We start from the raw sequence: 22,368 nt of genomic DNA, 5'->3' as shown, positions 1-22,368 counted from the left end.
ATGGGCGACTCGCTGGTCACCAACTGGCGCCTCGCCGCGGCCGCCGCCCGCGTGGCGTCGCGGTCTCCGCAGAGAGCGGCTGTCGCCGAGTCGATCCAGGCACTCGTCTTCCACGCAAATGTGGGCAAGGACTTCCTCTTGCTGCCCTACGCCTTCGCGTACCCTCTGTACGACGAAGACGCGGCACGGGCTCTGAATTACGCTGGTATGGGAAGCCAGGTGAGGTCACTGTTGTTTGCACGCTCTATAAAAAGGGGAAGAAAGAAAGGGCAGAAAGGAGAGAGAGGTTAGCATCTTGGAGGAGTAATTTGACTTACTTTACCACCCACAGCCAGGGTTGTGCTAAAGCCAGTTCAGGGTAGTAAGCAAATCCGGCACTTTTTCTGGCATGCATTGCCTTTTCGCCCCCAACCGTGACAAGTGTCTGCTTCATTTCCCGTCCCTCCGCCCGTCCGTCTGTCCGTCTCTCCGTCCGTCAGACAGACAGACAGGAACGGACGGACGGACGGACGGACAGACAAATAGGACGCGTCCGGTCGCTCTAAGCCGCCGCAGCTGGAGTAGAAGGCATGCGCACTAATTTGCCCACTCCTACCCCGCTTCCTTGCACGCTTGAGAAGACGGCGCGCACCCTCCCCACCTTCTTCCCTTGCGAGTGCGAGAAGACACTACGGCATCAAGCCCCATCCATCTTGGCTCACCCTCGCAGGCTTTCCCTCGTACCTACAGCATGCCGTGCGCGGCCGCGATGTTATCGCACTTGGACGTGATACGAAACATCACGGCGACAATGACGACGGCGGAAATTAGCCTGGAGCGTCCTCGCAATTCACGTCACAATAATAATGATCTGTAACAAGCGAAAGAAGTCTATGCAGCAACACCAAAGAAAACAGCACAGGCAAATCAATATGTAAGCGGACACATATACCTATAGTGCTGAGAGAATTGAAATTCTGAGGTTTTATATAGATGTTCCTAAAGCACGATTTCATTATGAGGCACGCCGTAGTGGCGAACTCCGGATTAATTTTGACCACGGAGAGATTTTTAATGTGCCCTCAATGCACGGGACACGGGTGTTCTTGCATTTCGCCGCCATCCCCAATATGCGGCCGGGATCTCATCCCGCGACCTCAAGCTTAGCAGCGCTACACCATGGCCGCTAAACCACTGGGGCGCGTAGTGCTGAGAAAGAGAGAGAGAGAGAGACAGCATTTATTTCTATTGATGTATGCTGACTACCTCGTAGGGTGAAACCCTTAGTTCAGGGCCCCATTGGCTCGCGCCACTCCGCCTGCCCGCTGGATCAGCCAAACTCTAGGGGGCAGTTGTTGCGCTATGCAGCCGACTGTGCAGGCATGCACTAAAATTCACCGAAAACAGCCTCTTAGCAGAACAGCCTTGGACAGAGCCCCAGTACTTATGTGTGTCGAATTTGGCATTGAGGAAAGAAAAAAAAATCGGAAGCGTATCTGGGTGCGTTGTTGCAAAGACGTGCAAGCGCGGAAGAGTGCGAGTCTTCTACACCATTACAGGACATGGAAAGAAAAGTTATTCCACATCTTTTAGGCTAGTGTTGTGAAGCGGCGCGCTATTTGGCACACTGTTTTCACACAAATACATTATGTATCGTTTGCCGTCCATCTTCCGAGTAAGGTTACGAGTCAATATTGACAGTTTTTGTTGTCGAAACTCTTTTTTAGAATAGCGTATAAATGGGCTAATATGTTCTTCAGCGAATACAGCTTCATCCAGCAGGAGCACAGATACCTGCATTGCTGGAGCATCATTTGAACATCTGTACAGTGATTTCAATATCCGAAAGTTTTAAAACGAGCTTAGAAATGAATTTGCAAAATGTGCAGTCGTATTTTCATAACTCCAATAAATTATAGTTAGAGAAATCTTCATGACAAACTTAACATACGCATCTTGCAAGGACCTAGTGGAATGTATAAATGTTTCAAATTTGATTTAGGGGGAGAACTGGCTTTGGTGGTTTCGCAGCACTGGTATGAACACTGCTTAATATTTGCTGCCTAGAGCTGCCACCAGGCTTACATTGACGCCTGGCATGCCGGGGATTACGGCTTGGCAGGTGGCGCAGGCGCTGGGTAAGCTATTCCTGGCGGCCTACCGGAGCAGCTCGCCACCAGCACGGGAGTCAATCCTGGAGTTCATGCACTGCGTCCAGCCCGACGCCAGCAGTGCACGCCAGGACGAGAGTCAAATGATGCAGGTGAGCCGTGTTGGCTAATGCTGCGCGCCACCACTGGCTCAGTGTTTCGGCAGTTGCGAATGTTTGAGGCTAAATACCGTAAATCTGAGACGCAACGTTTTCATCGAGATTATTATGGCTCGTCAAATTCACTGCTGGATGTTTCTTTCTGGTTTCAAGAACGCAGAAAATCATTTTGCTGTACATGATTAGTGGGCGGTTTTACAAAAGGAGCCTGAGAAACTGCTTGCTTTACAACGAAGAAATCTGAAATTACACAAAAATGGAAGGATAGCGACCAACTACCGTGATCGTCAAGTGTGGTAAAATATTTATTTAATCGAAGGGAACGTATATCCCCAGGTAAACGATTCCCAAGGCGCATAGTAGGCGGGGGAAAGCAAATTCCACCTGGTAACACGTTAGAGTGCTAGACAGCGACTAGTCGAATGTACAGAGCTCACGGAATGAAACGCGTCAATTTAGGATTAACTAATGCCCATACTTTCGTTTCCACCGGCTGCAGTTCGTGTCACATCGACGTAACTTTGGTGCGTACACTTAGAGCGGAGTCCGAGTCACCTTTGGTGACCAGATTCATAGCGACATGACATGGTACTCTCGAGCTCTCTGCACATATGCTGGGTTCTACCAAATACTCGCTGTCGCGTTTCATTCCGTGAGCACTGTAGGCTTAAAGTGGTCATAACACGTCCAACTATTCTCAGTTGATCGTTGTACCGTAGATAAAGTCTAGGGCAATGTACACGTACGCCCGCCTGGGGCATACATGTTTATATCACGTGTTTGCACACTGATAGGTAGACTCACAGCGCACATTTTCACGTGGATATTTTATTTGGGATAGCAGCCTCTAGGCCCTTCCCACCAACAGCAACCACTGCTTTAGCATGATTTGTGTAATATTAAGTGCACGGTCACCACTGCGTTGTCTGCATGCTCTAAAACATTCTGAAAGCATCTGTGCGCCGATTTCGTGCGAGCGTGCCTCATGTGTTCTTTTTTTTTTTTTTTACATACTGCAGCCTGTTAGGGCTATCGCAGGAGTGGGTGTACATGCGAGGAAAACTGATTATGATATGCAGAAACAAGAACATAGAAATATAAAAATGTGAAGGAACTATACATCAGTAATAGCATTTAAAAATTGAGAAATGTGTAACAAACGAACTTCGGCAGGTAACAAATTCCACTGTTCAATCATGCGGGGGAAAAAAACTGTATTTGAAAGTGTTAGTGCGTGGATGAAGTGGTCTGATATTAGAGGCATGATAAGCTCCAGTTGAAGTCGGGCAAGCAGGCATTAAAAGGGAGGGATCTGATAGGTGACAAAGAGAGTTCTTATAAGAATAGAAAATCTTGAGAGATTCTATGTGCCGTCGTCTAGACAGAAACAGTAGGTTTAATTACGCAAGAGCAGCTGACGGTGAAAAGTCTCGATCGAAGCGACGGTAAACAAAACGAACAGCCTTCCTCTGGACCAACTGAATACCATTCATTTCACATTGTTTATGTGGGTGCCGTACGGAGGAAGCATATTCTAAAATTGGGCGAATCAGTGTTTTGTATGCTACTAATTTAGTGTCCCTCGGAGCAGCAGACAACGTCCGGCGGATGTAACCAGGTTTTTTAACGCTTTACTACAAATGTAATCTATATGTTTAGACCAAGACAAGGTGGGTGTAAAAATGACGCCTAAATATTTGTATTGAAAAACTCGTCTTAGTGGTGCACCGTTGCATATATAATCATAACATACGGGCATGTGTCTGTTAGTGAAAGACATTATAACAGTTTTATCAAAATTTATGCTCATTTTCCAAGTAGCAGACCAGTCACAAAATGAAACAAAGGCATCTTTAAGGCGCTGATGAACAGCGAGTGAGTCAACTGGGCTGTACGGAACACAATCATCTGCGTAGATGCGTATCTTTGAAGTGACAGGGTCTAGAAGGTCGTTAATAAACAATAACAATAGTAGAGGGCCAAGCGCGGATCCCTGTGGGACTCCTGAGTTGACGTCGACTACAGACGAATCCGCAGAATCATAGCATACGAATTGGGAACGCAAAGAAAGCAAACTGGAAATCCAAGACACCAACTGAGGGTTATTTAGAATATTATGGAGTTTCAAAAGCAATTTAGAGTGTAGTACTGTGTCGAAAGCCTTGCTAAAGACAATGAAAATGGTGTCAATCTGTTTACCTAAGTTGATATAATGGGAACGGTCATGAGTGAACTCAATAAGTTGGATTACAGTACTAAAACCGCGCCGGAAGCCGTGCTGAAAGCTGTTCAATAGGTTATTATTTTCAAGGAACAATATTATATGCTTATAGATTATGTGTTCTAGTATTTTACGTGAGCTTGCAGTTAAAGGAATAGGCCTATAGTTAGATAAAAGCTCTCTGTCACCAGATTTATATAAAGGTAGTACTGTAGCTCTTTTCAAGGAAGAAGGCACAACGCCACTATTGAGGGACTTCTGACATATAATGAACAGATAGTTAGATGTACATAGCGAGAATCGTACTAAAAAGTAATTCGGAATTCCATTAGGGCCGGCTGGTTTTTAAGTATCTAAGTTTACTATGAGATTCAAAACACCTTCTAGGCTAATGTTGATATCATCAATTGCATATGAATCGGTAGTTGTAAATGTTGAACGACTGGAATCATCCAAGGCGAATACTGACTGAAAATATGTATTTAACGCTTCTGATATCTCTAATGGATCGTTAACGACACTGTTGTTGATTTTAAAAGATGTGGAAGAAGAAGAGCCAGGAGATATGAAAGACCAGAATTTGCAGGGGTTAGACTATAGCAGTTTCGGCAATTGAACAGTATAGAAGAAATTTTTGGCCGAGGTGGTTTTTTTCTGGAGTTCATTTTTTACCTGAGCGTACAAAACGCATGCCTGAGGATTGTCCGAGCGTTTAGTGTCAAGTATACCAGCACGTCGCAATAAGTGCAGCAGTTCTCGGTCCATCCAGGGAAGGTTACTCTTTTTTTTCTTAGTTTTGAAAGGAACGAATCGATATATACATGATTTTACGATGCTTTCAAAACATTCCACGAGCGCATCAACGTCACTAGATAGTCCAAGTGCCGAAAATGCGTCGAAATTATTGGATAGATCATCAATGATACGGACGTCATCAGCTCTGGAAAAGTCTCGAAACGTAGACAGCGTTAAACTTTGGTTATGGATCGGCCGGTTTACAGATAGAAAAACAGCGTTGTATTCCGAGATACCATCAAATATTTCGTACTTGTAACCCGTATTGGCAAAATCAGTGCTGAGAAAAATCAAATCCAGTGCTGCGTCACCACGGGTGGGACTGGGAACGACCTGCTTTAAGCCATGAGATAACGAGAATTCAACAAGTTTCCTGTTTAATGCATTACCATGATCAAAAATGAGAGAGACGTCCAGTCGATTCCGGGAGCATTACAATGACCCAGTAAGACGAAATTTGAGGAAGCTAAATTCTCTTGCAGTAAAAGTTGGTCCAGGTTGTCAAGAGTTTCCCACGAACTATTAGGGGGACGATAGAAAATGCATATGTTTAAGAACTGTTTACCGTAGTAAAGCCTACAGCAGACTGATTCTGTCTAGTGGAAATGACTTTGAATTTGAAATCCGAGCGAAAAAGCAATGCAACACCACCACCGCTTTGATTATGACGATCATTTCGCACGGTGACGTAATCTGGCGGTGTAAACCAATAATGTCAGCCGAATAGGACGAAACAAGGGCAAGAAAAAGGAGAAATTTATTAGCTATATTTCTAGCGTTGATGTTCATAATGGTAAAATCTCTTTGTGTTGTAGAAAAAGGTCAGCCTGTTGCTGACTGTGATGTGGGACCTGCTGTCTTAGAAAAGTTGCGAAGATTAGTGATTTTTACAAGAGAGTTGGTGGAATCGCACCAGTTATACCGAATGTTGTCAATGAAGATATGGTCAAACCTAATCTCAACAGAAGACCCATTGTTGCGATGCTGATTGGACGCCTCCCACAGTTTCTTCCGAATACCACGAACTCTGGGAGAAAAGTCATCAGAAAGCCTAAGTCCGGAATCCGTAAGCTTAAAACCATTCTTCAGCAAAGTAAGCTTCTCATTAAAATCAAGCATTTTCAAAATTACCGGGCGTGGATGGTTTTCACGAGCTCTTCCAAAACGATGGAGGCGTTCGATGCGAGGACATTGAATGCCAAGACTCTGTTGAAATAATTCAGATATTTTGAAATGAAGGGAACCGTGAGTTTCATCAACAGTTTCTAATAAGCCATGCAAAATAATGTTGTTCCGCCTAGGCCGATATTCTAGATCCTCATTCTTTCCAGTCAACTCAGTGACTGTACGCTTCAGTGCCCCTATTTCGTTATGTAACTGACCATTTTCAGACCGTGAAGCAGGGGTGGCCAATGCCTTTTCAACAGCAGAAATTCGCGATTCAAGAGCCTCGAAGCGCATACCAACATAACTTTTTATCTCTGCAATGTCGCGAGCCATGTCCTTATTGTTAGTCAATATTTCAGTCAAAAGTTGTACAAGCACAGGATTATCGGAGTTCGACAACGCTTCCTCAACCACCAGCTTCTCCAGTAGGATTAGAAGCCCTCGGCGAATTAGCAGAGCGGCTTGAATGGCCCAAAGGAGCGCGAGCTTTTTTAGTAGATTTAGTCGACCGGGTTCCCGTAGTGGGTCCACGGTTAGGCTCGATATCACCACTCAAGAGAAGGCGGTTGAGGGCCATCAACATAACAGAGCGTGCATCATGAAAAAAAAGTCACTGTTGGCAGCACAGCAACAGCAAAAAACGATCGTCGGACTTTAAACAATGAGAATTTTTGCGGTAACATACCTGCATAAGTAAGAAACAGCATTTAGGCGGCATTCCGTAGCTGTTGCCAAGCTGCCCACTGATGAAGGGAACCACACACAGGGCTTTTAAACCCCTGACTGATGATGTCGCTGAGCTGCGAGGGTTGCTGATTGGTTCGTCAGGAATGGCAGCGTTGAGGGCGGTGTCTAGCGGCAGAGATGAGCGGATTGATGGCCCGCACCCAACACACGTGGGCGATAGGGCAGACCTGCGCAGCTTCCTCGATCTCAGCCACGGGCCACGTTGACCACAGATACCCAGATTCGAAAGCGCTATCACATATTTGCCGCGCACATTGTCTACTCAGAACACATTTTATTTCGTCACGATTCAGTGTTGCCAGAATTCTGTACAGATCACTTATGATGTAAAAAGTTCAATGCAAGCTTTATCGAAGCAAATGCGCTCAAAACGTTCTACCTTGCTGTGGGTCGCGCACTGTTTACCATGAAATACATAATTCCAGCTCAAATATTTTGTGGCATAGCACTTTTAACAAAGGAGGTTGCGATTCTGAAGTGAAACATCAGAGACACTCGCATGGTTGCATCCATTCAAGTGCGCAAATTATACAGGTTGATCGTTTTTAAATTTAATAAAAATTTCAAGGTTGCCTGTGATAGATACCATAATTCTTGTCCTTGAGCTAGATGTTTGAAGAGGCGAACATCACTAAACCAATAAATTTAAACATATATTCAACCAATTGCCAAAAATTAACTAATAAATTTCACGACGTCCCCAGACAACGACCACAATACGCCATCTTTGGAAAGCGGCTGGAGCACCGTCAGTACCAGCCGTAAACCTGCCTCCGCCGCCCGCCCTCGCACCGAACTCATCTCAGTTGGGATCTAACTTCCGCCCGGTACCCTCACTCCCAAGCTGCCTCTTTACGACTTGCTCGCCGCGATCATCTCCGCCGCACATCTCTCCTCCAAAACCAGCGCAGAGATCGCCCTTCAGGCCAAGCCAGCTCAGAGCCTTGTATTTCTGAAAACACACTCCCGTCTCCACCACCCAACTCCTACTCTATCTCACGCATCTTCAGCTCGACGGTAAGCCGATCACCGTCAAAACATATGCCCCCAATCTTCCCATTTCCTGCCTCGGCGTCATTCATAACGTCGGTGGTCACTTTACTCCTGCTCAGCTCATGCATGACCTTGAATCATACACCACTGATATTCTCGCTGCTCGTATGATGGGCAGCACTGAATCAGTGCTCATAACCTTCCCTGGCACCGTCATACCCCACTTCGTATATTTTAAACGCGTCGCTTTTCGATGCCGCCCTCATAAGCCTAAGCCCCCCACATGCACCCGTTGTCTTGCTCTGGGACACCGTGCTCACCAATGCCCTCAACGTTCCGGCCAAGTGCCGCCGCTGTGCTGCTTCTCTACCCGCAGATCCTACCGCTCACGTGTGTGCCCAGCCATGGTGCATTCATTGGCAAGTAAACACACATCCCTCCCTCGACCCCACCTGCCCCTTCCTCCTTGCTAAGCTACGCGAGTGTGCCAAAGCCGCGTTTCTCCGTCGCACAGCTTTGAGCAGGGCCACTCAGCCCACCCCTTCCTCCGCCTCTTTCGCTAATCATGCATCTCCTTACCTCAGGCTCCATCACCTCCAGGCTCCTGCGCCGCTACAGTGAAAGGACCGTCGGTGCAAGCATCCCTTTCTTCCACTACTATACCCTCCCCATCCCTGATTGACGAGAACCGCTCCTTCGATCTCCGGCTCACAATGCTGGAGCGTCACCAGCGCGAACAGCAGCACATCTCCCAAGATTTACAACAGCAAATCCACTCATTGACACAAACCCTAAAGACAACCACCTCCTCTCTTACATCCCAGCTTATCAAGCTAAATGAGCACCTTGCCGCGTTCATCACCCCGTCCCGTAACGCCCAGGTCGCCCCATTGGCTGAGCTGGTAGAAACCACCACCACTGCACACCACACTCGCTTGCTTCAGCTCGAAACTTCGATTGTACAGATCCTCATCACCCTGCAAACCCAATCCAAGCAATTGTAATCATTCGCTTCTATGCTGGGCTCCCTCCAGGAGTCACTCCCCCCGGCCAAAAAGAAGGAACGTGTCCCCGGAAACTCTTCTACCTCTAATTTATCGTTGTTATGGCGCGTGGAGAGGACCTCGAGATTGTGCAGTGGAACTGTCGAAACCTTCGCCAAAATAAGACCCCCCTCCACCAGTATCTCCTCATCCGCCCTTCCCTGCCCCATTTTCTCCTTCTCCAGGAGACGCGGACGGCCCGCACCGTCCGAGGTTACCGCGCCTGCCATGCCACGATGGGCACGCCGCTTGCGTCCATTTACGTACGCAACGATGTTCTCGTCGAGCCACTTGACATCCCCTCCAGCCTCCATAAATATTTAGTTGGTGTGGTGTATTACCAACCTTCTTCACGCATCTCACTGGCCCTTATGTCTTTCTATAATCCCCCTGTCACATCCTCTTTATTCACTGCCTTGGGCAAGTTCCTTCATTCTTCCCGCCACCACCCATCTCCTCACACGCTCTGGGGCTACCCCCAGACCCTAAAGCCCGGCCGCCTTCTCCACTGTCTTGCCCAGGAACGTCACCTCACCCTTCTTAATACTCCTGGCTCCCCTACTCGAGCGGGCACTGTCTCACAGCGCTCCACGACACCTGACCTCTCTTTCTATCGGGGCTCCCTTTCTTATCACTGGCAGGTCCCAGCTGAAACCCTCCTCAGCGACCATTTCCTCATTCATATTAGCGCCTCTCTTTCCCATTTCCTCGATCGCACTCAACTACTCACACTGACTGGCACGCATTTTGCGCTAATCTCCTTTCCCCCTCCTTTGAATCTTACGACGACTGGACGTCGCGCATCTCCGCAGCGCTTTCGACCAGTAGCCGTCGCGTTCGCTCACGTCACCCTATCCCAGACCCGGATCCTCACGTTCTCCGTTTATGGCGTCGGCTGAAACGTCTCCAACGCTCCTTGCGCTCCCAACCCCAAAATACCCAACTTTCCTCCCGGATTGCAGCTCTGCGGGCCGAGATAGTCGCCCACGGCGCGTCCATCGTGCATTCTCGTTGGAGTGCGCTTTGTGACGGCCTCGACTCCGCATTACACTCGCGATCCACGTGGTCCCTTTTTGAATCTTTCTTAGGTACGAAGCCTGCCCTTGCTCCCACTCTAGCAAAAGCCCTCACTCAGGGGACTCCCTCCGATGTCTTTACAAGCTCACTTCTTTGTATCTCCCACCCCCTCGCACACCTTCCTACCCAGCCTACTCGGGCGATCCTAACCCAGACCTCGACCGCCCTTTCACTCTCCGGAAGCTCAAAGCTTCCCTGGCTGCTGATGCTTCTCGGTCGGCTCCCGGTGAGGACGCCATCACATACACTACACTCCGCAACCTCCCCGACCACTCTAAGGAATTCCTCCTTCAGGCTTTCAACAATGCCTGGGACAGCGGCTGCTTGCCGAGCACTTGGACATCCTCCCTTATTTCTATGATTCCGAAGTCGGGCAAACCTCCCTCCCTTTCTAACCTTCGCCCTATCTCCTTAACGTCGTGTGTTGGCAAGACCCTGAAGCAATGGCTTTGACTCGCCTCTCTGATTTTATTGAGGTGAGAGAGTTCTTCCCCCATTCTCTTTCGGCTTTCGGCGGTGCGTCTGTGCACAGGACATGTTCCTGATCCTCCAACACACCTTTCTCTCACCCAACCCCAGCTAGATCCACGCTCTTGTGACTGTTGATGTCCGCAAGGCCTTCGACGGTGTGTGCCACGACCACATCCTGTCTCAACTCTCCTCCCTGAACTGCGGAAACCCCTTGTACTCTTATCTCCGCTCCTTTCTCTCTAACCGAGTGGCTCGCTTCCGAGTGGACACACTTCTGTCCGACCCCCAACCACTCACCCGTGGCACTCCTCAAGGTGCTGTTCTCTCTCCTACCCTTTTTAATCTTGCTATGACCCCTCTCGCCTCCCAACTAGCCCAAATTCCTGACCTCCACTACATCTTTTATGCCAACGACATTACCCTCTGGTGTTCGTCTGGTTCTCCCGGTCACGTACAGGGCACCCTGCAACGTGGCCTCGATCTCATCAATTCCTTTCTCTCCACTGCTAGCTCCTGCTCCGAAGAAATCCGAGCTTCTCCTTCTTAACTACTCCTCATACCAGCGCTCCCACAACTCCTTAATATCCCTCCATCTTTCCGACTCTCCCATTCCTATTGTCCCCCAATGCAAAGTTCTTGGCTTCCCGTTCCATAAAGCCAAGGATGTGCAAGCCCTCCACCACGCTGTCAGGACTTGTCACTCGGTAACTCACTTCCTGCGGCGCGTGGTCACTCGGCGCTCGGGCCTCCACGAGGCTCATGCGTGTCGAGTTGCCCATGCGCTCACCCTCAACAAGTTCCTGTACTTTGTACCTTACGTTTCCTTCACCCACACTCAGCTGAACACCCTCGAGACAGCCCTTGTGGGCCTCTACAAGGCAGCTCTCAACCTCCCTATCACCACCTCTACTGCTAAGCTTTTTGCCACAGGCCTCTTCCATCCTCTTCATTCCGTTCTCTCTCTCCACCGTGACTCCCAGCTTTCCCGGCTTTCTCTTACCCGTCAGGGTCAGTGGTTACTGGCCCAGGCGGGCATCTCTCGCATTCCCGTTTCCACCTTTACCTCTCCAAAATCCACCCCGGCACGCAATCTTCGCATCGTCCCCCTCCCGTCCAATATGTCCCCTGTCCTGCATGTCGGCCGTCGTCACGCGGCCGCGCAGCATCATTCCCCCCTCTTTACTACCTAGGGAGTAGCTTACACGGATGCTTCTTACATAGCTCCTCGAGGTTCCTGCGGCTACGCTATCTACCATCCCCACCTCCCAGCACCTGAAACTCACACGAGTGGGCAGTACCTACACCCTCCGGATGCACTCTCTCTCTCGAGGTCCTTGCCATTCTACATGCCCTGCAATCATTTCCCTCCCTTCCCTCGCTCCCAAAGTACACGATATACACCGACTCCAGAGCCGCCATTCACCACATACAGAACCGCACCCTACCCCATTCACTCCAACAAGAGGTCGGACGAGCAGTCTCCGCACTGCAACCTTCCCCCATTTTCCTCCGCTGGATCCCTGGGCATTCGGGGATTGACGGCAATGAGCTGGCCCATCAGCTCGCCCGTGAAGTTTTTAACCGGGCACCGTTGATCTCCTGGTCGGGGCCCTCGGAGGATTCTGGGGGACTCTCGCTGCGCCGCACTACCAAGGAAGTTTACCTCCAGCTCCGTCTCGACAAGCGCCTCTACCCTCCCCCTCATCCATCACTCACTGTGCCGGAGGCTCACCTTCTGCGGCACATCCAAATGAATGCAGTGGTTACCCCTTCCCGCCTCTTTCTCTATCGTTATCGCTCCGACCCCTCCTGTCCCAACTGCCCCTCTACTTATGCAGACCTATCCCATTACCTATTCTACTGTCCGGATGCTCAGCAATCAAGTTTATATCCTCCCCCTTCGCTTTCCATCACCACCTCGCTCGACTGGCTTGGCGCTGAAAGTGAAGAACAGCGTCGACTGGCCACCCAGGCTGTCGATATGCTCGGCCTGTAATTTTGGGCAGAATAATAAAAGTCTTATACTACTACTACTACTATCATTTATACGCTTGCCGAACAACAACACTTGTAACCTCGATGAGATGCCAGATTTCGATCCAGCGTTCTATTTTTTCTAACGCACTTCTGGTTTCTGGTGTACACGTCACCATAGCGGGCGTACTGCTCTGGGGTGTCCTGTCAGGCTTTCTGCGCTCTCTCGTACAGAGGTCAAATCACTTGTCTAGAAAGCGTGAGCTGCATATTCGGGACTTCGCCGGTCACATTAGCGGTAAAAGCGGGTGCATAACCGGTTTGATGGGAAGCATGCACTGCTACATTTATGAGGTACCTCGTCTTCTCTCGCCCTGCCGACCGCCTCGTGCTTCGGCAGATGCTTTGCGGTCAGGAGTGCGTTTCATAGACAAGCGTCTTAACCTGCTGCACGCGTGATGCAGGTGCTGTCGTTCAACGTGCTCTTCGACACGTACAGGGCGCATGCCGAGGCCGGGGACAAGCGGCTCGTGGGGCTCGAGGTGCTGACGCTGCCCCAGCTGTTGTTCGTGGCCGCCTGCTATGCATACTGTCCCGGCGGCGGCCTGCATTCACCCGCGTTCTACATAGCCGGAGTACCGGATCTGTGGCCGGGGACCGAGCCCCACTGCGACGCCATGTTGCGGCGGACAAGACAATTCGCGCGCACTTTCGGGTGCGCTCCCGGCACGCACATGAACACCGGCGCCGACATGTGCAGCCTATTTCCCTGAGATGCCACTCCCCGCAGTTGGCCTCCACGGGTTGCAAGTTTTGCCCCTCAGTCGAAGTAGGGGCGCATCGAGTTGAGGCGCCGAATATCGGTCGCGAAGTGTTGTCGTTTGGCGGACATATTGAGGATCTGGTGACGAAGTTTGAACCCAGCGTTGTTGTGATACAATTATCTTGCTGAATCGAAGGCGACGAGTGGTGTAATAATTTACTATATTATGTTGTCAATATTAAGTTGAGGGGCACTTTGCAACAACATACATTTACTCCGTGTGGTTCAGTTTATTTTTGTGTTGTGCAACGTCTCACAGTACATTGTTCGTGTTTGATGCTGACTCATCTAATAAATATGTAACTGTAATTTATTTGAGACTCAATATACTTCTCCTCTTATGTCCCGACAGGCGCCTTCTACGTCCATTAATTATCGTTCTCCGTGCATATGTCGGTATAGTGCATAGACTGAGCGCAACTCGCTAGCGATGTTAGCGTGTTAGAAGCCTCTCGTTACAATTTTAGTACTGAACGGAGCTGCGTGATCGAATGACAAGAACTTGTCGATGAAATTTCTCAGTCAGAGCGAAATGCCTTGGTACACCAGCTCGAGTGGTTGATTTATATTTTTGTTGTTTATTAAGAAGCGAATTGCACCACGAAGCGTACAGAAAACTTGTGTATTGTAAAAATTTATGAAGACGTTGCCTGCATAAAAGCAACTGTACTTCACCAGCGAACGCAAGCCCAATTACCTGCTGTGAATATGGGGCCACCTTTACGGCGGAAAGAGATTAAAGTGCCCTCCAGTAGCTCTCCTGTGCCATTGTGGTACTTCAGGGGAAAATGTTCTCGGGCGTGGGCTGAATTGCGAGCCAGCGGTGTGTAGTGATCCTACACGCTCCTGGCAAGTGAACGCATTTGACACTTGTGTGCTTGTCAGTCTTATTGCTTCTGTGCGTGATGTTTAGCAGAAGACACAATTCTAATGTTTCGGTGCTTGAGCATTGATTCCTGCGGCATAATCTTGTAGAGATGGTCTGTGTAAAACAACAGTCAGGTGTGAAGTTTGTCCTGCAAGATATGTTCTCTAGATGCATGCTGCTGTTGACTGCGCAGAAGTTTCGCAGGTTTATTAAAATAATACATCTGCTAACCTATACTTGTGTTGTCATGCGCGAATTATCCTAAGTGCGAAATATCCTAAGTACCTATTCAGGGATTGCACGAGGTCTACACTTTCATATGTGCCGAAGCACTTTGCGAACAAAAAGCCAAAATTATTCGCTTTCTGTTTAGCAAGCACTCTTAAGCTCTTAGTGCATGCTTCGAATAGCCTAATGTAACTGCTCAAGCACTAAGAGAAACGCCAAAAATGCCTTCCATGAGATGATCTTGCATAAACAACATTAATAAGTGGGAGCATTATATTTCCCGCCACTGTTTGGAAATGGGGTCTTCAACAAGCTATTTTTGCGAATATGCTACTTCCCGTTACCGAAAATCAAAACCATAATAGGAACATTATATCCGAAATAGCTTATATTGACGCTTTAGTTTTATAAACCACTTCAAATGCTTGATGGTAGATCTATGCTGTCAGCGAAATGCCTACATATGCGCCAGGAAGAACAAGTTTGCAGCTATGACTTCGGTGGATGTGGCTGAGCCTTTAGAATGCAAAAAAAACATAATAAAGTAATACATTCTCCTCTCTCATTTTAAGCCCCGCTCGTCGCAATGCGTGCTTCAAAAATTTACAGTGATTGTGATGTGACAGGTTGCGGGACGACAGCGAGCTTGCGTTCACGGTACTAGCAATTTAGCTTTTGCTATATATATTTATTTACGTGTCTCATGGTGACATTCTATGTGATGTAAACTTAACTTTAAAGTATTTACTGGATTCAATTTATCCGGAAACTTGTCAGGCAATACGTGCGTATAAGTACTGGTCAAATACACACTTATAACACAAGCCCCAACACGTTAGGCTAACATTTAAAAGGATTATTAAAAAATTAATTTCAGCCTCATAAATTTCGTTGAGACGAAGGCATACTCAGCCTAAGCCAAATAAAATATAGGCGCGGGCTGATATGTTTTGACGATGTACTTCATTTTGCGCAATTCTTTTCATAACGCTCCTGGCTCCGCATGTTTCATCCTGGAGAGAATGGCGGCACTACGGTTTCTAAATCAGCGATAAAGGGACAAAAGAACTGAACACGAGCGGAGTCGTCAGAAGATAAGGGCCGGCGTGTTAAAGGCGCTTGCTCCCCAGCCTACGTTTATTTCCTCGCATTTACATCTACGGACACATTGCGAAATCAGTACTTCATTCCCTCATTCGAAATACGCCAACTAGATGCTTCATTTTGCATGCGTACGTAGGTTCACAAAGCGACTTAGGTAGCACAACGAGAGATAACGATTGTGTTGAACATACCAACCTCAGATCCGTCACGAAGTCTGAACTTTCCGAACTGCTTGTTGCAGGCATTTGCAAATATTTAGCGGTCAGAGACGAAAGAGAGATAAATGTGTTTCGTGATGCACAGAAATTTTTGCCAGTGTGTGCAAAGTCGCCTACGTGATAATGTACGTGTGGGAGGGGATAAATTATTCAAAGGCCTCAAAGGAGAGAATAAGCGGAAGAAGAGAGACACATTTCAAAAACATGAAGCGGGTTTTTTCATGTGAAATGATGGAATTATGTTCAATGTGTTGCATTCAGAATGAAGACAATGTGGAGCTGAAGTTCGATAATGTCGATGTGTACGTATGTCTGCATTTCCTAAAGCCTGTCAAGCAGTCCAATATACCGAAGATGAGCAAGCAACAAGGTTCAGGCTTGCCGCTGCCTAGGATACCAAGGCCTCTGACCAAATGTCTTTCTCAGCGTCACTGCATGGTGACTGACATATCTGTTTATTTGGCCTTCCTCTAAAGTTATTTTATTTATGTATGTTGGAAATCAAAACGTGATCTGTTTTACCGTTTCTATAGAACCACAAATGTCGCAGTAGAGATTAATAGATTGCATAAGGTGCCACAACACGCTGCATTGTAAATGTAGTGTTTAGGCGAGGACGACGATAAAAGATTTCTTCTCACCGGAAAAGATAGCGCTTCAGTTTGGACTCCAAGACCAAGTTTGTCGAGTGAGTGACCTAAATGTAAAGTACCGAAAGTTGGCCGAGTTAGCAGTTATTCATTATGATACTGCAGCGCGCACACTACAAACCAGGACAGAAGGAAGCGCTCATGTGTTGCCCTTTCCTTCTCGCCTCGTTCGTTGCGCGCACGTTGCAGTATCGCAATGAAGAGACGTGTTATGTAAGAGGCTTTTTTCGACTCGCCATAGACAGCCGGGATTCATTTCTGAAGGAGCTTTTCTTTCACGCTTATCCATAATTAAGACCAAGAATAAACACCGACGTTGACAGACGCAGCTGTGATTGGGTAGAGAATTTCCTTTTTCTACGTTGCTCTAAACGTGAACCAGAAATGTTGCTTAGCATGGTGTTAAACCGTTATCAATATTGTGACGTCGTAATGATCGTTACGAACGAGAAAGCCCGAAAGTTTTGGATAAGAATCTGTTTCTTTAGAGGCAAAAAAATGTACACCCGTGAGAAAAAGTATACGGACCACAGGGTCACCGAAAAAAACAGAATTTCTTCGTAATTCACATGCATAAAAGGAAACTGACGATTGCACTAGAAAATTGGTAATGCCAAGTTTGGACTGCAATCTTCACTTTCAAGTTAAATTCACAGACAAAGGAGAAAATTACTTATATCGCGCAATCCCTGGTCCGTATACTTTTGCTCACAGGTGTACACGTGAAAGTGATTGGCGTAGACTATTATTTTGCGATGTTTCATACCATGCTGTGAAATTGTAGCTAAATTTGTGTATGAGGTGGCATTACGACATTTTTATTTTTGTCTGAACTCCGTAAAATACACTATGTCATCATTCGCCAGAATTCATATCTGCAATCGATGCTCGTTTCTTGGCTGTTCGCTTGTCACTTCACGGTAAAAATCGTGTAAACTATAGAAATTATGTTCATATATACAACAGTCTATCATACAACCTTGGATGTATACCGCTGGCAATGAGAGGCGTCCAATTTACGAAGTCTCAGTAATTGTGTAATCGCACACAAAGGAGTGTGAGCGCTGAGTTTTGGACACAGGGTCTGAAATAGTGGCGTAAAGGATATCTGTTCGGGGGCTTCTGGCTGGCGCTGCCTTAACGCGTGCGGTCATCCGCGCCTGGGGATCAGTGAGTGAAAAGACTGCAGCGTGTCTTCGATGACCGGCAACTTTGTCTGCGGCGGTTCCATCATATTTCGTGGCTTTGCCCCAGAGCTCAGAATATAGGGCACAAGATGCTCAAATAGGCCATACTAAATCCCAAAGTACCAGAGCGCCATACCCAATTGATAGCAGACAACAAATAGCTAACTCTTGCTAGTAGTAATTCTATCACACAGAACTGCAGGCGTTTATTTCAAGACCCCTTTGTTAAGCTTTTTAACTGCATACGCGTTGTGGCAACTCCGCGAAAACAAACGATCAAGGATGGAGACTAGCTCCTTTTGATGATATATAGCTGATTAGTACGGTATGTTTTATAACTTCGTCTTTGTTCTTTTTCTAATTTCCCGGCACCACTTGTATACTTTGCAATATCTTAATCCGCTTCACCTTTAACATTACCAATGTTGTTCTGCGTCGGAATCGCTTATTTCCACGGCACTAAATATTCTGTCCCACACAAACACCTCAAGTCGTCTTCACGAAACTGAGCTCGCGTGTATTTCGATTAAAGGTTTTTCTTTGTAAAGCTACATTCTAGCAGTGTGCTCGTTTTGCTATGACGTTGAGATGAAGGTTCACTTCATCTTATTTTGTAGCCACATCTTAGAAATGCCTTTCGCTAACAAAGTTTGAATTGAACGATGTCTTGCATTTCTCAGCGAATCTTCAACGTTTCCATGAGCTATCGCGTTCTTTCTTACGCCAGCGGGTAAGCTTATGGTCAATTTCCGAATTGCCCCTTCACATATGTTCTTACTCGTCATTTTAATTTTATTTCACGTTTTCGAAGACCCTTTCTTTAACTTCGAGACTGCTCTTATGAAGCTTAAAGACAGAACCCAATAATTGTCTACTCCTGCATACTGCCTATGCCGAGTGCCTAGAAGTAAAAAAACTGAAATGAAATTGAAAACACAAGGCAGCACCAAGAACACCTATAACGCGCTGCCCTCGTGAAAACGAGAAATTAGGTTAACATCGTGTTCTGAACTGGTTCCTACCTCCCTTTCTAGGGTCTACGAATATTTGCAGAGAGTACGATAAAAAACGCGGTGCCGATATATGCCTCTTAAACATGCCCTGCATTCAATACGAATATCATCATAATCATCATCATTGTCATTTTTGAGAGGTGCACAAATGTTGCCGATCTGCTGGTGATGATGGTGATGATTACGATTGTCCTCTGCACAAATGACACATGCCCACCGTGGGGCATAAGCCAAGAATGCGGCGCTTTCTAAGATACCCGACCTCGTTCTTCCTTTTACAAAAAAAAATTGCTCTAATTGTCATCGTCATCCTTGTCATCGAAGGCGCGCTGCTGCGTGATAAGACACGTGCAGCTCGTGGCGGCGGTAGAAGAAGACCAAGGAAGCTCGTGAAGGACGTCGTTCCTGACCGTCTCGGCAGCCTTGTGCTCGGCTTTTCCTTGGGTAACTGCCCCGAACCACGGCCCACTCCTCGGATCCAGCGAGCTCAGAATCGACAGCGTTTGCTTGCATCCGACGTGCCAGCAGAGTTTCTGCTATGGAGGTTAGTGCAAAGAGCCCAATTGCGGATCGTTCGGTATGAATAGCACTGTAGTAGTAGTAGTAGTAGTAGTAGTAGTAGTAGTAGTAGTAGTAGTAGTAGTAGTGGTAGTAGTAGCAGTAGTAGTAGTAGTAGTAGTGGTAGTAGTAGCAGTAGTAGTAGTAGTAGTAGTAGTAGTAGTAGTAGTAGTAGTAGCAGCAGCAGCAGTAGTAGTAGCAGCGAAAACGTCTTTTTTGAAGGGATGGCCTCAAGGATACTGTAAGAATGCTGTAAAAATATCGCTCAGCTTGTATATTCACAGTATAAGTCCGAACTGGCGCAATGCAGGAGCGTGTGATAAGTGCCGTTCAGCCATGTCTGTAAGCCGTAGTGTACTTACATGGAGAAGTTGGGTTGAGCAGCATGCTCACGTCTACTATTGCTAATAGCTTGGTAAATGTCAGACTGCAGCACAGCACCGCAAAGCTGAGAATACCTGCGCAGGAGACATACCGCAGTTCGAGCTGGAATGTTGTCGCTAGCGAGTACGTTCAGCTTCCTCATAACCGCTATAATGCAACAATACTGCGTTAGATTTAAACCATTCACGGCCTAAAAAAACGTTTACTATGGCGGCAGTTTCATTATAAGGAGAGCTTCATACAAGCCTACAGTGTAAATATAGAATTGCTCTAAGCATGCAAGAAACATTTTAGAATCAAGTAAAAATGCTGAAAGCTTGAACCTAAGCTCGTGGTAAGAATCTTTATTCTAAAGTTTGGCAATCTAAGTGAAGTAGCCCTAATGGGAAACAGCAGTTGGTGGCGGTGGGCGATGGCGGTAATTCCTCAGAAAAGTTCATAACCTGAGTGATAGCTTGCACGTTAAACATGACTTAATGACAACAGCCAGTCTGTGGATCACAACCGGGTATTGGCGCATACCGGGCGCTTTATTTAAGACCACTCAGACTTTCTAAAGATTACCCTTGACAAATAGCCTAATTCTAGATGTTAAGTTCGGTTCCTCGAAGAGGGGAATGCCACTTGAACGGGAAGTCCAAACTAATAATTGCAGGGTTATCTTAGTCCGAATCGAGCAAAAAAAAATTTATTTCAATAAAAGTGTTTTTACGTACATGCTTCAATTAATGAACTTCAGCCAGTGAGTTCGCGGGTGAATTTGCTTAGAACAAAATGTCATGATGAGCCTAGATTCGAGAAACCATTTTCAAAGCGACCGACGAAAATGCGTTCCAGTTATTTTCCTCCATGAATGTATAAAACTGTGTTCTGTGCAAAAAGGAAGTTGAACAACCAAATTTACAGCAGCTTCAATGAAGCATCCCTCGAAACCCTTGAATGAGTAAAGGCAAGGCGCACAGGACCAGGACTGAAGAAGGGCACAAACGACAGGACCAGCGCCGGTCCTGTCGTTTGTGTCCTTCAGTCCTGGTCCTTTGCGTCTTGCCTTTAGTCATTGAAGCATGAACCAACTAGCCCAAGCAAGAGTTTTACTCGAAACCCGTGTCTGCCTCAGAATTCTTTCGCAGTGGATGTGCCTTGCAAGTAGAATGATACACTTCGTAAATTTTAATATTTCCTGTGAAGTAATCAGAAAACAATTCGCAAAATTTTGCGTACTGTCGAATGCGTGCTTTGATTTTTGTGTACATAGAGCTGACCTCCTTGAGAAATGCCACACGAGGACTAAAATTGTGCTATCTGCGACTTCTATATTTTAAAATTTCACATCAAAAAGAACTGAATTTTGTAATAACCGGCGCTCTAATATGGAAAAAAATGACCACCATTCCACTCTGTGACTATAGAATGGCTGCGAAAGCTGAAGATGGTTAAAGCTCTGAAACGAAAAGCAAAGTAAAAGCTGAAGATGGTTAAAGCTCTGAAACGAAAAGCAACGTAATTTCGCTGCCATTCCATCTTCACAAAGTGGAATGCTTGTCATCTTTTTTTTTTTTTTTCATTGCGAGTCTGGCGTCGTTGCTCGTCCGGAGGTGCCCGGGCTCGCGATTGTTGTTTTCCTTCAGCATCGCGGGAACGTTCTTCGTCGGTTGTCGTTTCGCGCCGGTGCTTTCTCAAACATTCTCTTAGCTGTTCCCTCTGGCGCTCCCCGTACGCATGTTGTTCTTAGGGTGTACGAATTATACGTGTCGACCCTGTCGATAACGCAGCTCTTTTTAGCCCCTTGACGTCACGCTACAGTTCACAGCGAGCGTTCTAATCCGTTTCTCATTTTGACATCTGCGCCACCGCACTGCACCCGTATGGTTTTGTTAGAAAAAGCTAAGTCCATTTCTGTTGCCAGACTCCGAAAAAAACTACGGAAGGTTAGTCATATACAGCTTTGGCTGTGGAAGACTGTCCAGAGCAACAAGATGTCATCGCGACAGACGAGGAGCACAGCACGTCACCCCAGAAAAACCCTTCACAAAGCGTTTCTCATTTTCGAAGTGTTGACGCCACATTGCAATGCGCAGAGTCTGCTCATTCACTGACATTACATCTCGCAAGTGTTCCTTGGTTTAAACTTAAAGCAGATGTTTTAGGCGAACCCCACCTTACTTTGCTGACCATGGCTGCTGTCTTCCCAAATAGCCCGCATGCAGGACAGCCCTAGCATAAAGAATCCGCTTATATCTGGCCCCATTTGTACTACCACTACAGATGTGGCATTTGCCGGCTGTGTTGTGGTATTCGCAATGAAATAACAAAATATAACTAGATATCTTCACTGCAAAGAAATGTGCACCATAAGGCACGCAGTCCTTTCTACAAGCGCAATTTTCTATGTCAGCTTTTCTCGCGGTTTGGTGCACTTGCACCGTCAGCTTTATGCCTTGTAAGGTTGGCCGATTATAGAGACAGTGCCTTAGTAAAACAGCCCGATCTCACGAATAGCATGATCAATAGCGGGTAATGCATGGTTGCCAGTAAAATGTAGGTCACGTGTTCCGATTTTCTGCGCCTTGGTTTGCCGGAAAGCAGTGCCATTATGCTG

General features: G+C 47.0%; 1 protein-coding gene across 1 annotated transcript; it reads left to right on the top strand.

Moving 5' to 3' along the window:
* Positions 1–13,960, top strand: LOC126523597 (uncharacterized). Its single transcript, XM_050172194.2, has 3 exons — positions 1–219; positions 2,102–2,242; positions 13,201–13,960. The coding sequence occupies exons 1-3, from the start codon at positions 1–3 to the stop codon at positions 13,507–13,509; spliced, it is 669 nt and encodes a 222-aa protein (XP_050028151.1). The 3' UTR covers positions 13,510–13,960.
* The last annotated feature ends 8,408 nt before the right edge of the window (positions 13,961–22,368 follow it).

The sequence above is a fragment of the Dermacentor andersoni genome, chromosome 6 (assembly GCF_023375885.2).
Source record: "Dermacentor andersoni chromosome 6, qqDerAnde1_hic_scaffold, whole genome shotgun sequence".
NCBI classification, from domain to species: domain Eukaryota; kingdom Metazoa; phylum Arthropoda; class Arachnida; order Ixodida; family Ixodidae; genus Dermacentor; species Dermacentor andersoni.
The sequence above is the reverse complement of the archived record's forward strand: the minus strand, read 5'-3'. Positions and strand labels throughout refer to the sequence as shown.